Raw genomic sequence first — 16,881 nt, 5'->3', positions numbered from 1 at the left:
CCCGGCTGCAGTGAACACAGATTTCCAGGGTAAGACATGGCTGTGGATGGAGAATGTGCTTGGAATGCACAGTACAACTTCTTTTTAACTTAATATATGGACACTGCACCATACAACCTCATGTCCTCAACATGGACACTGCACAGTACAACCTCATGTCCTCAACATGGACACTGCACAGTACAACCTCATGTCCTCAACATGGACACTACACAGTACAACCTCATGTCCTCTATATGGACACTGCACAGTACTACCTCGTCCTCTATATGGACAATGCACAGTACAACCTCATGTCCTCTATATGCACAGTGCACAATACAATCTCATGTCCTCTATATACACAGTACAACCTCTTGTCCTCTATATGGACACTGCACAGTACTACCTCTTGTCCTCTATATGGACAGTGCACAGTACAACCTCATGTCCTCTATATGGACACTGCACAGTACAACCTCTTGTCCTCTATATGCACACTGCACAATACAATCTCATGTCCTCTATATGGACACTGCATAGTACTACCTCTTGTCCTCTATATGGACACTGCACAGTACAACCTCATGTCCTCTATATGCACAGTGCACAATACAATCTCATGTCCTCTATATACACAGTACAACCTCTTGTCCTCTATATGGACACTGCACAGTACAACCTCATGTCCTCTATATGCACAGTGCACAATACAATCTCATGTCCTCTATATACACAGTACAACCTCTTGTCCTCTATATGGACACTGCACAGTACAACCTCATGTCCTCTATATGGACACTGCACAATACAATCTCATGTCCTCTATATACACAGTACAACCTCTTGTCCTCTATATACACAGTACAACCTCATGTCCTCTATATGGACACTGCACAGTACAACCTCTTGTCCTCTATATGCACAGTGCACAATACAATCTCATGTCCTCTATATGGACACTGCATAGTACTACCTCTTGTCCTCTATATGGACACTGCACAGTACTACCTCTTGTCCTCTATATGGACACTGCACAGTACTACCTCTTGTCCTCTATATGGACACTGCACAGTACAACCTCATGTCCTCTATATGCACAGTGCACAATACAATCTCATGTCCTCTATATACACAGTACAACCTCATGTCCTCAACATGGACACTACACAGTACAACCTCTTGTCCTCTATATGGACACTGCATAGTACAACCTCTTGTCCTCTATATGGACACTGCACAGTACTACCTCTTGTCCTCTATATGGACACTGCACAGTACAACCTCATGTCCTCTATATGGACACTGCACAATACAATCTCATGTCCTCTATATACACAGTACAACCTCATGTCCTCTATATGGACACTGCACAGTACAACCTCATGTCCTCTATATGCACACTGCATGGTACAATCTCTTGTCCTCTATATACACAGTACAACCTCATGTCCTCTATATACACAGTACAACCTCATGTCCTCTATATACACAGTACAACCTCTTGTCCTCTATATGGACACTGCACAATACAATCTCATGTCCTCTATATACACAGTACAACCTCATGTCCTCTATATGGACACTGCACAGTACAACCTCATGTCCTCTATATACACAGTACAACCTCATGTCCTCTATATGGACACTGCATGGTACAATCTCTTGTCCTCTATATACACAGTACAACCTCATGTCCTCTATATGGACACTGCATGGTACAATCTCTTGTCCTCTTTATACACAGTACAACCTCATGTCCTCTATATACACAGTACAACCTCATGTCCTCTATATGCACACTGCATGGTACAATCTCTTGTCCTCTATATACACAGTACAACCTCATGTCCTCTATATACACAGTACAACCTCATGTCCTCTATATGGACACTGCACAGTACAAACTCATGTCCTCTATATGCACACTGCACAGTACAATCTCTTGTCCTCTATATACACAGTACAACCTCATGTCCTCTATATACACAGTACAACCTCATGTCCTCTATATACACAGTACAACCTCATGTCCTCTATATACACAGTACAACCTCATGTCCTCTATATGGACACTGCACAGTACAATCTCTTGTCCTCTATATACACAGTACAACCTCATGTCCTCTATATACACAGTACAACCTCATGTCCTCTATATACACAGTACAACCTCATGTCCTCTATATACACAGTACAACCTCATGTCCTCTATATGCACACTGCACAGTACAACCTCATGTCCTCTATATGCACACTGCATGGTACAATCTCTTGTCCTCTATATACACAGTACAACCTCATGTCCTCTATATACACAGTACAACCTCATGTCCTCTATATACACAGTACAACCTCATGTCCTCTATATACACAGTACAACCTCATGTCCTCTATATGCACACTGCATGGTACAATCTCTTGTCCTCTATATACACAGTACAACCTCGTGTCCTCTATATACACAGTACAACCTCATGTCCTCTATATGCACACTGCACAATACAATCTCATGTCCTCTATATACACAGTACAACCTCATGTCCTCTATATACACAGTACAACCTCATGTCCTCTATATACACAGTACAACCTCATGTCCTCTATATACACAGTACAACCTCATGTCCTCTATATACACACTGCACAGTACAACCTCGTGTCCTCTATATACACAGTACAACCTCATGTCCTCTATATGCACACTGCACAGTACAACCTCGTGTCCTCTATATACACAGTACAACCTCATGTCCTCTATATACACAGTACAACCTCATGTCCTCTATATACACAGTACAACCTCATGTCCTCTATATGCACAGTACAATCTCATGTCCTCTATATACACAGTACAATCTCATGTCCTCTATATACACAGTACAACCTCATGTCCTCTATATGGACACTGCACAATACAATCTCATGTCCTCTATATACACAGTACAACCTCATGTCCTCTATATACACAGTACAACCTCATGTCCTCTATATACACAGTACAACCTCATGTCCTCTATATACACAGTACAACCTCATGTCCTCTATATACACACTGCACAGTACAACCTCGTGTCCTCTATATACACAGTACAACCTCATGTCCTCTATATGCACACTGCACAGTACAACCTCGTGTCCTCTATATACACAGTACAACCTCATGTCCTCTATATACACAGTACAACCTCATGTCCTCTATATACACAGTACAACCTCATGTCCTCTATATGCACACTGCACAGTACAACCTCGTGTCCTCTATATACACAGTACAACCTCATGTCCTCTATATACACAGTACAACCTCATGTCCTCTATATACACAGTACAACCTCATGTCCTCTATATACACAGTACAATCTCATGTCCTCTATATACACAGTACAATCTCATGTCCTCTATATACACAGTACAACCTCATGTCCTCTATATGCACACTGCACAGTACAACCTCATGTCCTCTATATACACAGTACAACCTCATGTCCTCTATATACACAGTACAATCTCATGTCCTCTATATACACAGTACAATCTCATGTCCTCTATATACACAGTACAACCTCATGTCCTCTATATACACAGTACAACCTCATGTCCTCTATATGCACAGTACAACCTCATGTCCTCTATATACACAGTACAACCTCATGTCCTCTATATACACAGTACAACCTCATGTCCTCTATATGCACACTGCACAGTACAACCTCATGTCCTCTATATGGACACTGCACAGTACAATCTCATGTCCTCTATATACACAGTACAACCTCATGTCCTCTATATGGACACTGCACAGTACAATCTCATGTCCTCTATATACACAGTACAACCTCATGTCCTCTATATGCACACTGCACAATACAACCTCATGTCCTCTATATACACAGTACAACCTCATGTCCTCTATATACACACTGCATGGTACAATCTCTTGTCCTCTATATACACAGTACAACCTCATGTCCTCTATATACACAGTACAACCTCATGTCCTCTATATACACAGTACAACCTCATGTCCTCTATATGCACACTGCATGGTACAATCTCTTGTCCTCTATATACACAGTACAACCTCATGTCCTCTATATGCACACTGCACAGTACAACCTCATGTCCTCTATATACACAGTACAACCTCATGTCCTCTATATACACAGTACAATCTCTTGTCCTCTATATACACAGTACAATCTCATGTCCTCTATATACACAGTACAACCTCATGTCCTCTATATACACAGTACAACCTCATGTCCTCTATATACACAGTACAATCTCTTGTCCTCTATATACACAGTACAATCTCATGTCCTCTATATGCACAGTACAACCTCATGTCCTCTATATGCACACTGCATGGTACAATCTCTTGTCCTCTATATACACAGTACAACCTCATGTCCTCTATATACACAGTACAACCTCATGTCCTCTATATACACAGTACAACCTCATGTCCTCTATATGCACAGTACAACCTCATGTCCTCTATATGCACACTGCATAGTACAATCTCTTGTCCTCTATATACACAGTACAACCTCATGTCCTCTATATACACAGTACAACCTCATGTCCTCTATATGCACAGTACAACCTCATGTCCTCTATATGCACACTGTACAGTACAACCTCATGTCCTCTATATACACAGTACAACCTCTTGTCCTCTATATGCACACTGCACAATACAATCTCATGTCCTCTATATACACAGTACAACCTCTTGTCCTCTATATGCACACTGCATGGTACAATCTCTTGTCCTCTATATACACAGTACAACCTCATGTCCTCTATATACACAGTACAACCTCATGTCCTCTATATACACAGTACAACCTCATGTCCTCTATATACACAGTACAACCTCATGTCCTCTATATACACAGTACAACCTCATGTCCTCTATATGCACAGTACAACCTCATGTCCTCTATATGCACACTGCACAGTACAACCTCATGTCCTCTATATACACAGTACAACCTCATGTCCTCTATATACACAGTACAACCTCATGTCCTCTATATACACAGTACAACCTCATGTCCTCTATATACACAGTACAACCTCATGTCCTCTATATGCACAGTACAACCTCATGTCCTCTATATACACAGTACAACCTCATGTCCTCTATATGCACAGTACAACCTCATGTCCTCTATATACACAGTACAACCTCATGTCCTCTATATACACAGTACAACCTCATGTCCTCTATATGGACACTGCACAATACAATCTCATGTCCTCTATATACACAGTACAACCTCATGTCCTCTATATACACAGTACAACCTCATGTCCTCTATATACACAGTACAACCTCATGTCCTCTATATGCACAGTACAACCTCATGTCCTCTATATGCACACTGCATAGTACAATCTCTTGTCCGACCCTTCTCGTATACGGTATCAGTAGTAAATATTGCACAGTAGCACTTCTCCTGTGGCCCCTGCTGGGGATGGTGACGCACACTAGTAATGACAGATTGTCGCTCATCCCTGACAGTTAAATACACGGAGATCCGCAACCTCAGCCATCAGCAAACATTGCAACATTTACCAAGGACGCGATGACCCCGGGGGAGGGGGCACAGCTCTCCTGTGATACTCTGCGCCACTCCTCTCCCCTTGAAATACTCTGCGCCACTCCTCTCCCCTTGAAATACTCTGCGCCACTCCTCTCCCCTTGAAATACTCTGCGCCACTCCTCTCCCCTTGAAATACTCTGCGCCACTCCTATCCTCCTGTAATATTCTGTGCCGCTCCTCCTCTAATACTCTGCGCCGCTCCTCTCCTCCTGTAATACTCTGCGCTGCTCCTCTCCTCCTGTAATACTCTGCGCCACTCCTCTCCCCTTGAAATACTCTGCGCCGCTCCTCTCCTCCTCAAATATTCTGCGCCGCTCCTCTCCTCCTCTAATACTCTGCGCCGCTCCTCTCCTCCTGTAATACTCTGAGCCACTCCTCTCCTCCTGTAATACTCTGCGCTGCTCCTCTCCTCCTCAAATATTCTGCGCCGCTCCTCTCCTCCTGTAATACTCTGAGCCACTCCTTACCTTTTGTAATACTCTCCGCCACTCCTCTCCTCCTGTAATACTCTGCGCTGCTCCTCTCCTCCTGTAATACTCTGCGCTGCTCCTCTCCTCCTGTAATACTCTGCGCTGCTCCTCTCCTCCTGTAATACTCTGCGCTGCTCCTCTCCTCCTGTAATATTCTGTGCCGCTCCTCTCCTCTTATAATACTCTGCGCCGCTCCTCTCCTCCTGTAATACTCTCCGCCGCTCCTCTCCTCCTGTAATACTCTGTGCCGCTCCTCTCCTCCTGTAATACTCTGCGCCGCTCCTCTCCTCCTGTAATACTCTGCGCCGCTCCTCTCCTCCTGTAATACTCTGAGCCACTCCTTACCTTTTGTAATACTCTCCGCCGCTCCTCTCCTCTTATAATACTCTCCGCCGCTCCTCTCCTCCTGTAATATTCTGCGCCGCTCCTCTCCTCCTGTAATACTCTGAGCCACTCCTTACCTTTTGTAATACTCTCCGCCACTCCTCTCCTCCTGTAATACTCTGCGCTGCTCCTCTCCTCCTGTAATACTCTGAGCCACTCCTTACCTTTTGTAATACTCTCCGCCGCTCCTCTCCTCTTATAATACTCTGCGCCGCTCCTCTCCTCCTGTAATATTCTGCGCCGCTCCTCTCCTCCTGTAATACTCTGAGCCACTCCTTACCTTTTGTAATACTCTCCGCCACTCCTCTCCTCCTGTAATACTCTGCGCTGCTCCTCTCCTCCTGTAATACTCTGAGCCACTCCTTACCTTTTGTAATACTCTCCGCCGCTCCTCTCCTCTTATAATACTCTCCGCCGCTCCTCTCCTCCTGTAATATTCTGCGCCGCGCCTCTCCTCCTGTAATACTCTGAGCCACTCCTTACCTTTTGTAATACTCTCCGCCACTCCTCTCCTCCTGTAATACTCTGAGCCGCTCCTTACCTTTTGTAATACTCTCCGCCGCTCCTCTCCTCTTATAATACTCTGCGCCGCTCCTCTCCTCCTGTAATACTCTGCGCCGCTCCTCTCCTCCTGTAATACTCTGCGCTGCTCCTCTCCTCCTGTAATACTCTGAGCCACTCATTACCTTTTGTAATACTCTGCGCCGCTCCTCTCCTCTTATAATACTCTGCGCCGCTCCTCTCCTCCTGTAATACTCTGCGCCGCTCCTCTCCTCCTGTAATACTCTGCGCCGCTCCTATCCTCCTGTAATACTCTGAGCCACTCCTTACCTTTTGTAATACTCTCCGCCGCTCCTCTCCTCTTATAATACTCTGAGCCGCTCCTCTCCTCCTGTAATACTCTGCGCCGCTCCTCTCCTCCTGTAATACTCTGCGCCGCTCCTCTCCTCCTGTAATATTCTGAGCCACTCCTTACCTTTTGTAATACTCTCCGCCGCTCCTCTCCTCTTATAATACTCTACGCCGCTCCTCTCCTCCTGTAATACTCTGCGCTGCTCCTCTCCTCTTATAATACTCTGCGCCGCTCCTCTCCTCCTGTAATACTCTCCGCCGCTCCTCTCCTCCTGTAATACTCTGCGCTGCTCCTCTCCTCCTGTAATACTCTGAGCCACTCCTTACCTTTTGTAATACTCTGTGCCGCTCCTCTCCTCTTATAATACTCTGCGCTGCTCCTCTCCTCCTGTAATACTCTGCGCCGCTCCTCTCCTCCTGTAATACTCTGCGCCGCTCCTATCCTCCTGTAATACTCTGAGCCACTCCTTACCTTTTGTAATACTCTCCGCCGCTCCTCTCCTCTTATAATACTCTGAGCCGCTCCTCTCCTCCTGTAATACTCTGCGCCGCTCCTCTCCTCCTGTAATATTCTGCACCGCTCCTCTCCTCCTGTAATATTCTGAGCCACTCCTTACCTTTTGTAATACTCTCCGCCACTCCTCTCCTCTTATAATACTCTGCGCCGCTCCTCTCCTCTTATAATACTCTGCGCCGCTCCTCTCCTCCTGTAATACTCTGCGCCGCTCCTCTCCTCCTGTAATACTCTGCGCCGCTCCTCTCCTCCTGTAATACTCTGAGCCACTCCTTACCTTTTGTAATACTCTCCGCCGCTCCTCTCCTCTTATAATACTCTACGCCGCTCCTCTCCTCCTGTAATACTCTGCGCTGCTCCTCTCCTCCTGTAATACTCTGCGCTGCTCCTCTTCTCCTGTAATACTCTGCGCTGCTCCTCTCCTCCTGTAATACTCTGCGCCGCTCCTCTCCTCCTGTAATACTCTGAGCCACTCCTTACCTTTTGTAATACTCTCCGCCGCTCCTCTCCTCTTATAATACTCTACGCCGCTCCTCTCCTCCTGTAATACTCTGCGCTGCTCCTCTCCTCCTGTAATACTCTGCGCTGCTCCTCTCCTCCTGTAATACTCTGCGCTGCTCCTCTCCTCCTGTAATACTCTGAGCCACTCCTTACCTTTTGTAATACTCTCCGCCGCTCCTCTCCTCTTATAATACTCTCCGCCGCTCCTCTCCTCCTGTAATACTCTGAGCCACTCCTTACCTTTTGTAATACTCTCCGCCACTCCTCTCCTCCTGTAATACTCTGCGCTGCTCCTCTCCTCCTGTAATACTCTGCGCTGCTCCTCTCCTCCTGTAATACTCTGCGCTGCTCCTCTCCTCCTGTAATACTCTGCGCTGCTCCTCTCCTCCTGTAATATTCTGCGCCGCTCCTCTCCTCCTGTAATACTCTCCGCCACTCCTCTCCTCCTGTAATACTCTGCGCTGCTCCTCTCCTCCTGTAATACTCTGCGCTGCTCCTCTCCTCCTGTAATATTCTGTGCCGCTCCTCTCCTCTTATAATACTTTGCGCCGCTCCTCTCCTCCTGTAATACTCTCCGCCGCTCCTCTCCTCCTGTAATACTCTGTGCCGCTCCTCTCCTCCTGTAATACTCTGCGCCGCTCCTCTCCTCCTGTAATACTCTGAGCCACTCCTTACCTTTTGTAATACTCTCCGCCGCTCCTCTCCTCTTATAATACTCTCCGCCGCTCCTCTCCTCCTGTAATATTCTGCGCCGCTCCTCTCCTCCTGTAATACTCTGAGCCACTCCTTACCTTTTGTAATACTCTCCGCCACTCCTCTCCTCCTGTAATACTCTGCGCTGCTCCTCTCCTCCTGTAATACTCTGAGCCACTCCTTACCTTTTGTAATACTCTCCGCCGCTCCTCTCCTCTTATAATACTCTGCGCCGCTCCTCTCCTCCTGTAATACTCTGCGCCGCTCCTCTCCTCCTGTAATACTCTGCGCCGCTCCTCTCCTCCTGTAATACTCTGCGCCGCTCCTCTCCTCCTGTAATACTCTGAGCCACTCCTTACCTTTTGTAATACTCTGCGCCGCTCCTCTCCTCTTATAATACTCTGCGCCGCTCCTCTCCTCCTGTAATACTCTGCGCCGCTCCTCTCCTCCTGTAATACTCTGCGCCGCTCCTATCCTCCTGTAATACTCTGAGCCACTCCTTACCTTTTGTAATACTCTCCGCCGCTCCTCTCCTCTTATAATACTCTGAGCCGCTCCTCTCCTCCTGTAATACTCTGCGCCGCTCCTCTCCTCCTGTAATACTCTGCGCCGCTCCTCTCCTCCTGTAATATTCTGAGCCACTCCTTACCTTTTGCAATACTCTCCGCCGCTCCTCTCCTCTTATAATACTCTGCGCCGCTCCTCTCCTCCTGTAATACTCTGCGCTGCTCCTCTCCTCTTATAATACTCTGCGCCGCTCCTCTCCTCCTGTAATACTCTCCGCCGCTCCTCTCCTCCTGTAATACTCTGCGCCGCTCCTCTCCTCCTGTAATATTCTGAGCCACTCCTTACCTTTTGTAATACTCTCCGCCGCTCCTCTCCTCTTATAATACTCTGCGCCGCTCCTCTCCTCCTGTAATACTCTGCGCCGCTCCTCTCCTCCTGTAATACTCTGCGCCGCTCCTCTCCTCCTGTAATACTCTGAGCCACTCCTTACCTTTTGTTATACTCTCCGCCGCTCCTCTCCTCTTATAATACTCTGAGCCGCTCCTCTCCTCCTGTAATACTCTGCGCCGCTCCTCTCCTCCTGTAATACTCTGAGCCACTCCTTACCTTTTGTAATACTCTCCGCCGCTCCTCTCCTCTTATAATACTCTGAGCCGCTCCTCTCCTCCTGTAATACTCTGCGCTGCTCCTCTCCTCCTGTAATACTCTGCGCTGCTCCTCTCCGCTTATAATACTCTGCGCTGCTCCTCTCCTCCTGTAATATTCTGCGCCGCTCCTCTCCTCTTATAATACTCTGCGCCGCTCCTCTCCTCCTGTAATATTCAGCACCGCTCCTCTCCTCCTGTAATACTCTGAGCCACTCCTTAGCTTTTGTAATACTCTCCGCCACTCCTCTCCTCTTATAATACTCTGCGCCGCTCCTCTCCTCTCCTCCTGTAATACTCTGTGCCGCTCCTCTCCTCTTATAATACTCTGCGCCGCTCCTCTCCTCCTGTAATATTCTGCACCGCTCCTCTCCTCCTGTAATACTCTGAGCCACTCCTTACCTTTTGTAATACTCTCCGCCGCTCCTCTCCTCTTATAATACTCTGCGCCGCTCCTCTCCTCCTCTAATACTCTGTGCCGCTGCTCTCCTCCTATAATACTCTGTGCCGCTCCTCTCCTCCTGTAATACTCTGCGCCGCTCCTCTCCTCCTAATACTCTGCGCTGCTCCTCTCCTCCTGTAATACTCTGCGCCGCTCCTCTCCTCCTGTAATACTCTGTGCCGCTCCTCTCCTCCTAATACTCTGCGCTGCTCCTCTCCTCCTGTAATACTCTGAGCCTCTCCTTACCTTTTGTAATACTCTCCGCCGCTCCTCTCCTCTTATAATACTCTGCGCCGCTCCTCTCCTCCTGTAATACTCTGCGCCGCTCCTCTCCTCTTATAATACTCTGCGCCGCTCCTCTCCTCCTGTAATACTCTGCGCCACTCCTCTCCTCTTATAATACTCTGCGCCGCTCCTCTCCTCCTGTAATACTCTGCGCCACTCCTCTCCCCTTGAAATATTCTGCGCCGCTACTCTCCTCCTGTAATATTCTGTGCCGCTCCTCCTCTAATACTCTGCGCCGCTCCTCAAATATTCTGCGCCGCTCCTCTCCTCCTGTAATACTCTGAGCCACTCCTTACCTTTTGTAATACTCTCCGCCGCTCCTCTCCTCTTATAATACTCTGCGCCGCTCCTCTCCTCCTCTAATACTCTGTGCCGCTCCTCTCCTCCTATAATATTATGTGCCGCTCCTCTCCTCCTGTAATACTCTGCGCCGCTCCTCTCCTCCTAATACTCTGCGCTGCTCCTCTCCTCCTGTAATACTCTGCGCTGCTCCTCTCCTCCTGTAATACTCTGCGCTGCTCCTCTCCTCCTGTAATACTCTACGCTGCTCCTCTCCTCCTGTAATACTCTGCGCCGCTCCTCTCCTCCTATAATATTCTGCGCCGCTCCTCTCCTCCTCTAATACTCTGTGCCGCTCCTCTCCTCCTATAATACTCTGCGCTGCTCCTCTCCTCCTGTAATACTCTGCGCTGCTCCTCTCCTCCTGTAATACTCTGCGCTGCTCCTCTCCTCCTGTAATACTCTGTGCCGCTCCTCTCCTCTTATAATACTCTGCGCCGCTCCTCTCCTCCTGTAATACTCTGTGCCGCTCCTCTCCTCTTATAATACTCTGCGCCGCTCCTCTCCTCCTCTAATACTCTGTGCCGCTCCTCTCCTCCTATAATACTCTGTGCCGCTCCTCTCCTCCTATAATATTCTGTGCCGCTCCTCTGCTCCTATAATACTCTGTGCCGCTCCTCTCCTCCTATAATACTCTGTGCCGCTCCTCTCCTCTTATAATACTCTGTGCCGCTCCTCTCCTCCTCTAATACTCTGTGCCGCTCCTCTCCTCCTATAATACTCTCCGCCGCTCCTCTCCTCTTATAATATTCTGTGCTGCTCCTCTCCTCCTCTAATACTCTGTGCCGCTCCTCTCCTCCTGTAATACTCTGCGCCGCTCCTCTCCTCCTAATACTCTGCGCTGCTCCTCTCCTCCTGTAATACTCTGCGCCGCTCCTCTCCTCCTGTAATACTCTGTGCCGCTCCTCTCCTCCTAATACTCTGCGCTGCTCCTCTCCTCCTGTAATACTCTGTGCCGCTCCTCTCCTCCTAATACTCTGCGCCGCTCCTCTCCTCCTGTAATACTCTGAGCCACTCCTTACCTTTTGTAATACTCTCCGCCGCTCCTCTCCTCTTATAATACTCTGCGCCGCTCCTCTCCTCCTGTAATACTCTGCGCCGCTCCTTTCCTCTTATAATACTCTGCGCCGCTCCTCTCCTCCTGTAATACTCTGCGCTGCTCCTCTCCTCCTGTAATACTCTGCGCCGCTCCTCTCCTCTTATAATACTCTGCGCCACTCCTCTCCCCTTGAAATATTCTGCGCCGCTACTCTCCTCCTGTAATATTCTGTGCCGCTCCTCCTCTAATACTCTGCGCCGCTCCTCAAATATTCTGCGCCGCTCCTCTCCTCCTGTAATACTCTGAGCCACTCCTTACCTTTTGTAATACTCTCCGCCGCTCCTCTCCTCTTATAATACTCTGCGCCGCTCCTCTCCTCCTCTAATACTCTGTGCCGCTCCTCTCCTCCTATAATATTCTGTGCCGCTCCTCTCCTCTTATAATACTCTGTGCCGCTCCTCTCCTCCTAATACTCTGCGCTGCTCCTCTCCTCCTGTAATACTCTGTGCCGCTCCTCTCCTCCTAATACTCTGCGCCGCTCCTCTCCTCCTGTAATACTCTGAGCCACTCCTTACCTTTTGTAATACTCTCCGCCGCTCCTCTCCTCTTATAATACTCTGCGCCGCTCCTCTCCTCCTGTAATACTCTGCGCCGCTCCTTTCCTCTTATAATACTCTGCGCCGCTCCTCTCCTCCTGTAATACTCTGCGCTGCTCCTCTCCTCCTGTAATACTCTGCGCCGCTCCTCTCCTCTTATAATACTCTGCGCCACTCCTCTCCCCTTGAAATATTCTGCGCCGCTCCTCTCCTCCTGTAATATTCTGTGCCGCTCCTCCTCTAATACTCTGCGCCGCTCCTCAAATATTCTGCGCCGCTCCTCTCCTCCTGTAATACTCTGAGCCACTCCTTACCTTTTGTAATACTCTCCGCCGCTCCTCTCCTCTTATAATACTCTGCGCCGCTCCTCTCCTCCTCTAATACTCTGCGCCGCTCCTCTCCTCCTATAATACTCTGCGCTGCTCCTCTCCTCCTGTAATACTCTGCGCTGCTCCTCTCCTCCTGTAATACTCTGTGCCGCTCCTCTCCTCTTATAATACTCTGCGCCGCTCCTCTCCTCCTATAATATTCTGTGCCGCTCCTCTCCTCCTATAATATTCTGTGCCGCTCCTCTCCTCCTGTAATACTCTGTGCCGCTCCTCTCCTCCTATAATATTCTGTGCCGCTCCTCTCCTCTTATAATATTCTGTGCCGCTCCTCTCCTCTTATAATATTCTGTGCCGCTCCTCTCCTCCTGTAATACTCTGTGCCGCTCCTCTCCTCCTATAATACTCTGCGCCGCTCCTCTCCTCCTGTAATACTCTGCGCTGCTCCTCTCCTCCTAATACTCTGCGCTGCTCCTCTCCTCCTGTAATACACTGCGCTGCTCCTCTCCTCCTGTAATACTCTGCGCTGCTCCTCTCCTCCTGTAATATTCTGTGCCGCTCCTCTCCTCTTATAATACTCTGCGCCGCTCCTCTCCTCTTGTACTACTCTCTGCCGCTCCTCTCCTCCTGTAATACTCTGTGCCGCTCCTCTCCTCCTGTAATACTCTGCGCCGCTCCTCTCCTCCTGTAATACTCTGTGCCGCTCCTCTCCTCCTGTAATACTCTGCGCCGCTCCTCTCCTCCTGTAATACTCTGCGCTGCTCCTCTCCTCCTAATACTCTGCGCTGCTCCTCTCCTCCTAATACTCTGCGCTGCTCCTCTCCTCCTGTAATACTCTGCGCCGCTCCTCTCCTCCTGTAATACTCTGTGCCGCTCCTCTCCTTTGGGGGGGGGGGTTTAGGACAGTGACCCCTGTGGGGGGGGGGGGGGATGAAAGGACGGTGACCTCGGGGGGGTTGGTTACTAATTCATTCTCCTATTTCACATTTGTTTGTGTAACCTGCAGGCGGCACCGATCCCAACATATGGACCAGAACCGCACCAGCACCCCTGTAGATGCCAGGATTGACTTCCAAACCCCATGGTTACAGTTCCACTTAGGAATTAGTAAGGAGGCACTCTACCCTCGCCTCAGCCCGGCTGTGGACCAACTGCTGGAAGAAATGGGCAATCTGACTGTGATCGGAGCAGGTAAGAGCCCCGGAGATACCCCCTATATATACACACACACATATATATATATACATATACACACACACAGTCATGGCCGTAAATGTCACCCCTAAAATGTTCTAGAAAATGAAGTATTTCTCACAGGAAAGGATTGCAGTAACACATGTTTTGCTATACACATGTTTATTCCCTTTGTGTATATATATATATATATGTATATATATATATATATATATATAGATCTCCTCTCCTCTGTATATATATATATATATATATATATATATATATATATATATATAGATCTCCTCTCCTCTGTATATATATATATTGCAGTAACACATGTTTTGCTATACACATGTTTATTCCCTTTGTGTATATATATATATATAGATCTCCTCTCCTCTGTATATATATATATATAGATCTCCTCTCCTCTGTATATATATATATATATATATATATATAGATCTCCTCTCCTCTGTATATATATATATATATATATATATATATATATATATATAGATCTCCTCTCCTCTGTATATATATATATTGCAGTAACACATGTTTTGCTATACACATGTTTATTCCCTTTGTGTATATATATATATATAGATCTCCTCTCCTCTGTATATATATATATATAGATCTCCTCTCCTCTGTATATATATATATATATATATATATATATAGATCTCCTCTCCTCTGTATATATATATATATATATATAGATCTCCTCTCCTCTGTATATATATATATATAGATCTCCTCTCCTCTGTATATATATATATAGATCTCCTCTCCTCTGTATATATGTATATATATATTGCAGTAACACATGTTTTGCTATACACATGTTTATTCCCTTTGTGTATATATATATATATATGTATATATATATATATATATATATATATATAGATCTCCTCTCCTCTGTATATATATATTGCAGTAACACATGTTTTGCTATACACATGTTTATTCCCTTTGTGTATATATATATATATAGATCTCCTCTCCTCTGTATATATATATATATAGATCTCCTCTCCTCTGTATATATATATTGCAGTAACACATGTTTTGCTATACACATGTTTATTCCCTTTGTGTATATATATATATATAGATCTCCTCTCCTCTGTATATATATATATATAGATCTCCTCTCCTCTGTGTATATATATTGCAGTAACACATGTTTTGCTATACACATGTTTATTCCCTTTGTGTATATATATATTTATATATCTCCTCTCCTCTGTATATATATATATATATATATATATAGATCTCCTCTCCTCTGTATATATATATATATATAGATCTCCTCTCCTCTGTATATATATATATGTATATATTGCAGTAACACATGTTTTGCTATACACATGTTTATTCCCTTTGTGTATATATATATATATATATCTCCTCTCCTCTGTATATATATATATAGATCTCCTCTCCTCTGTATATATATATATATATATATATATATATATATATATATATATCTCCTCTCCTCTGTATATATATATATATATAGATCTCCTCTCCTCTGTATATATATATATATTGCAGTAACACATGTTTTGCTATACACATGTTTATTCCCTTTGTGTATATATATATATATAGATCTCCTCTCCTCTGTATATATATATATATTGCAGTAACACATGTTTTGCTATACACATGTTTATTCCCTTTGTGTATATATATATATATATATATATCTCCTCTCCTCTGTATATATATATATATAGATCTCCTCTCCTCTGTATATATATATATATATATATATATATATCTCCTCTCCTCTGTATATATATATATATATAGATCTCCTCTCCTCTGTATATATATATATATTGCAGTAACACATGTTTTGCTATACACATGTTTATTCCCTTTGTGTATATATATATATATATGTATATATATATATATATATATATATATATATATAGATCTCCTCTCCTCTGTATATATATATATAGATCTCCTCTCCTCTGTGTATGTATATATATATATATATATATATAGATCTCCTCTCCTCTGTATATATATATATAGATAGATCTCCTCTCCTCTGTATATATATATATATATATATATATATATATATAGATCTCCTCTCCTCTGTATATATATATATATATATATATATATATATATATATATAGATCTCCTCTCCTCTGTATATATATATATATATATAGATCTCCTCTCCTCTGTATATATATATATATATATATATATATATATAGATCTCCTTTCCTCTGTATATATATATATATATAGATCTCCTCTCCTCTGTATATATATATATAGATCTCCTCTCCTCTGTATATATATATATTGCAGTAACACATGTTTTGCTATACACATGTTTATTCCCTTTGTGTATATATATATATATATATATATATATAGATCTCCTTTCCTCTGTATATATATATATATATAGATCTCCTCTCCTCTGTATATATATATATTGCAGTAACACATGTTTTGCTATACACATG

General features: G+C 45.2%; 1 protein-coding gene across 2 annotated transcripts in view; it reads left to right on the top strand.

Moving 5' to 3' along the window:
* The window catches only part of LOC130299926 (pseudokinase FAM20A-like), a 52,728-nt gene that overhangs the window by 7,645 nt on the left and 28,202 nt on the right, over window positions 1-16,881 (top strand). For both annotated transcript variants that reach the window (XM_056551504.1, XM_056551505.1), the window contains exon 2: window positions 14,193-14,377. In XM_056551504.1, the coding sequence (XP_056407479.1) occupies window positions 14,193-14,377 (185 nt within the window). The remainder of the gene's footprint in view (window positions 1-14,192; window positions 14,378-16,881) is intronic.

Source organism: Hyla sarda, unplaced genomic scaffold, assembly GCF_029499605.1.
Source record: "Hyla sarda isolate aHylSar1 unplaced genomic scaffold, aHylSar1.hap1 scaffold_1068, whole genome shotgun sequence".
Classification (NCBI taxonomy): domain Eukaryota; kingdom Metazoa; phylum Chordata; class Amphibia; order Anura; family Hylidae; genus Hyla; species Hyla sarda.
This window is presented reverse-complemented; position numbering and strand designations above follow the sequence as displayed.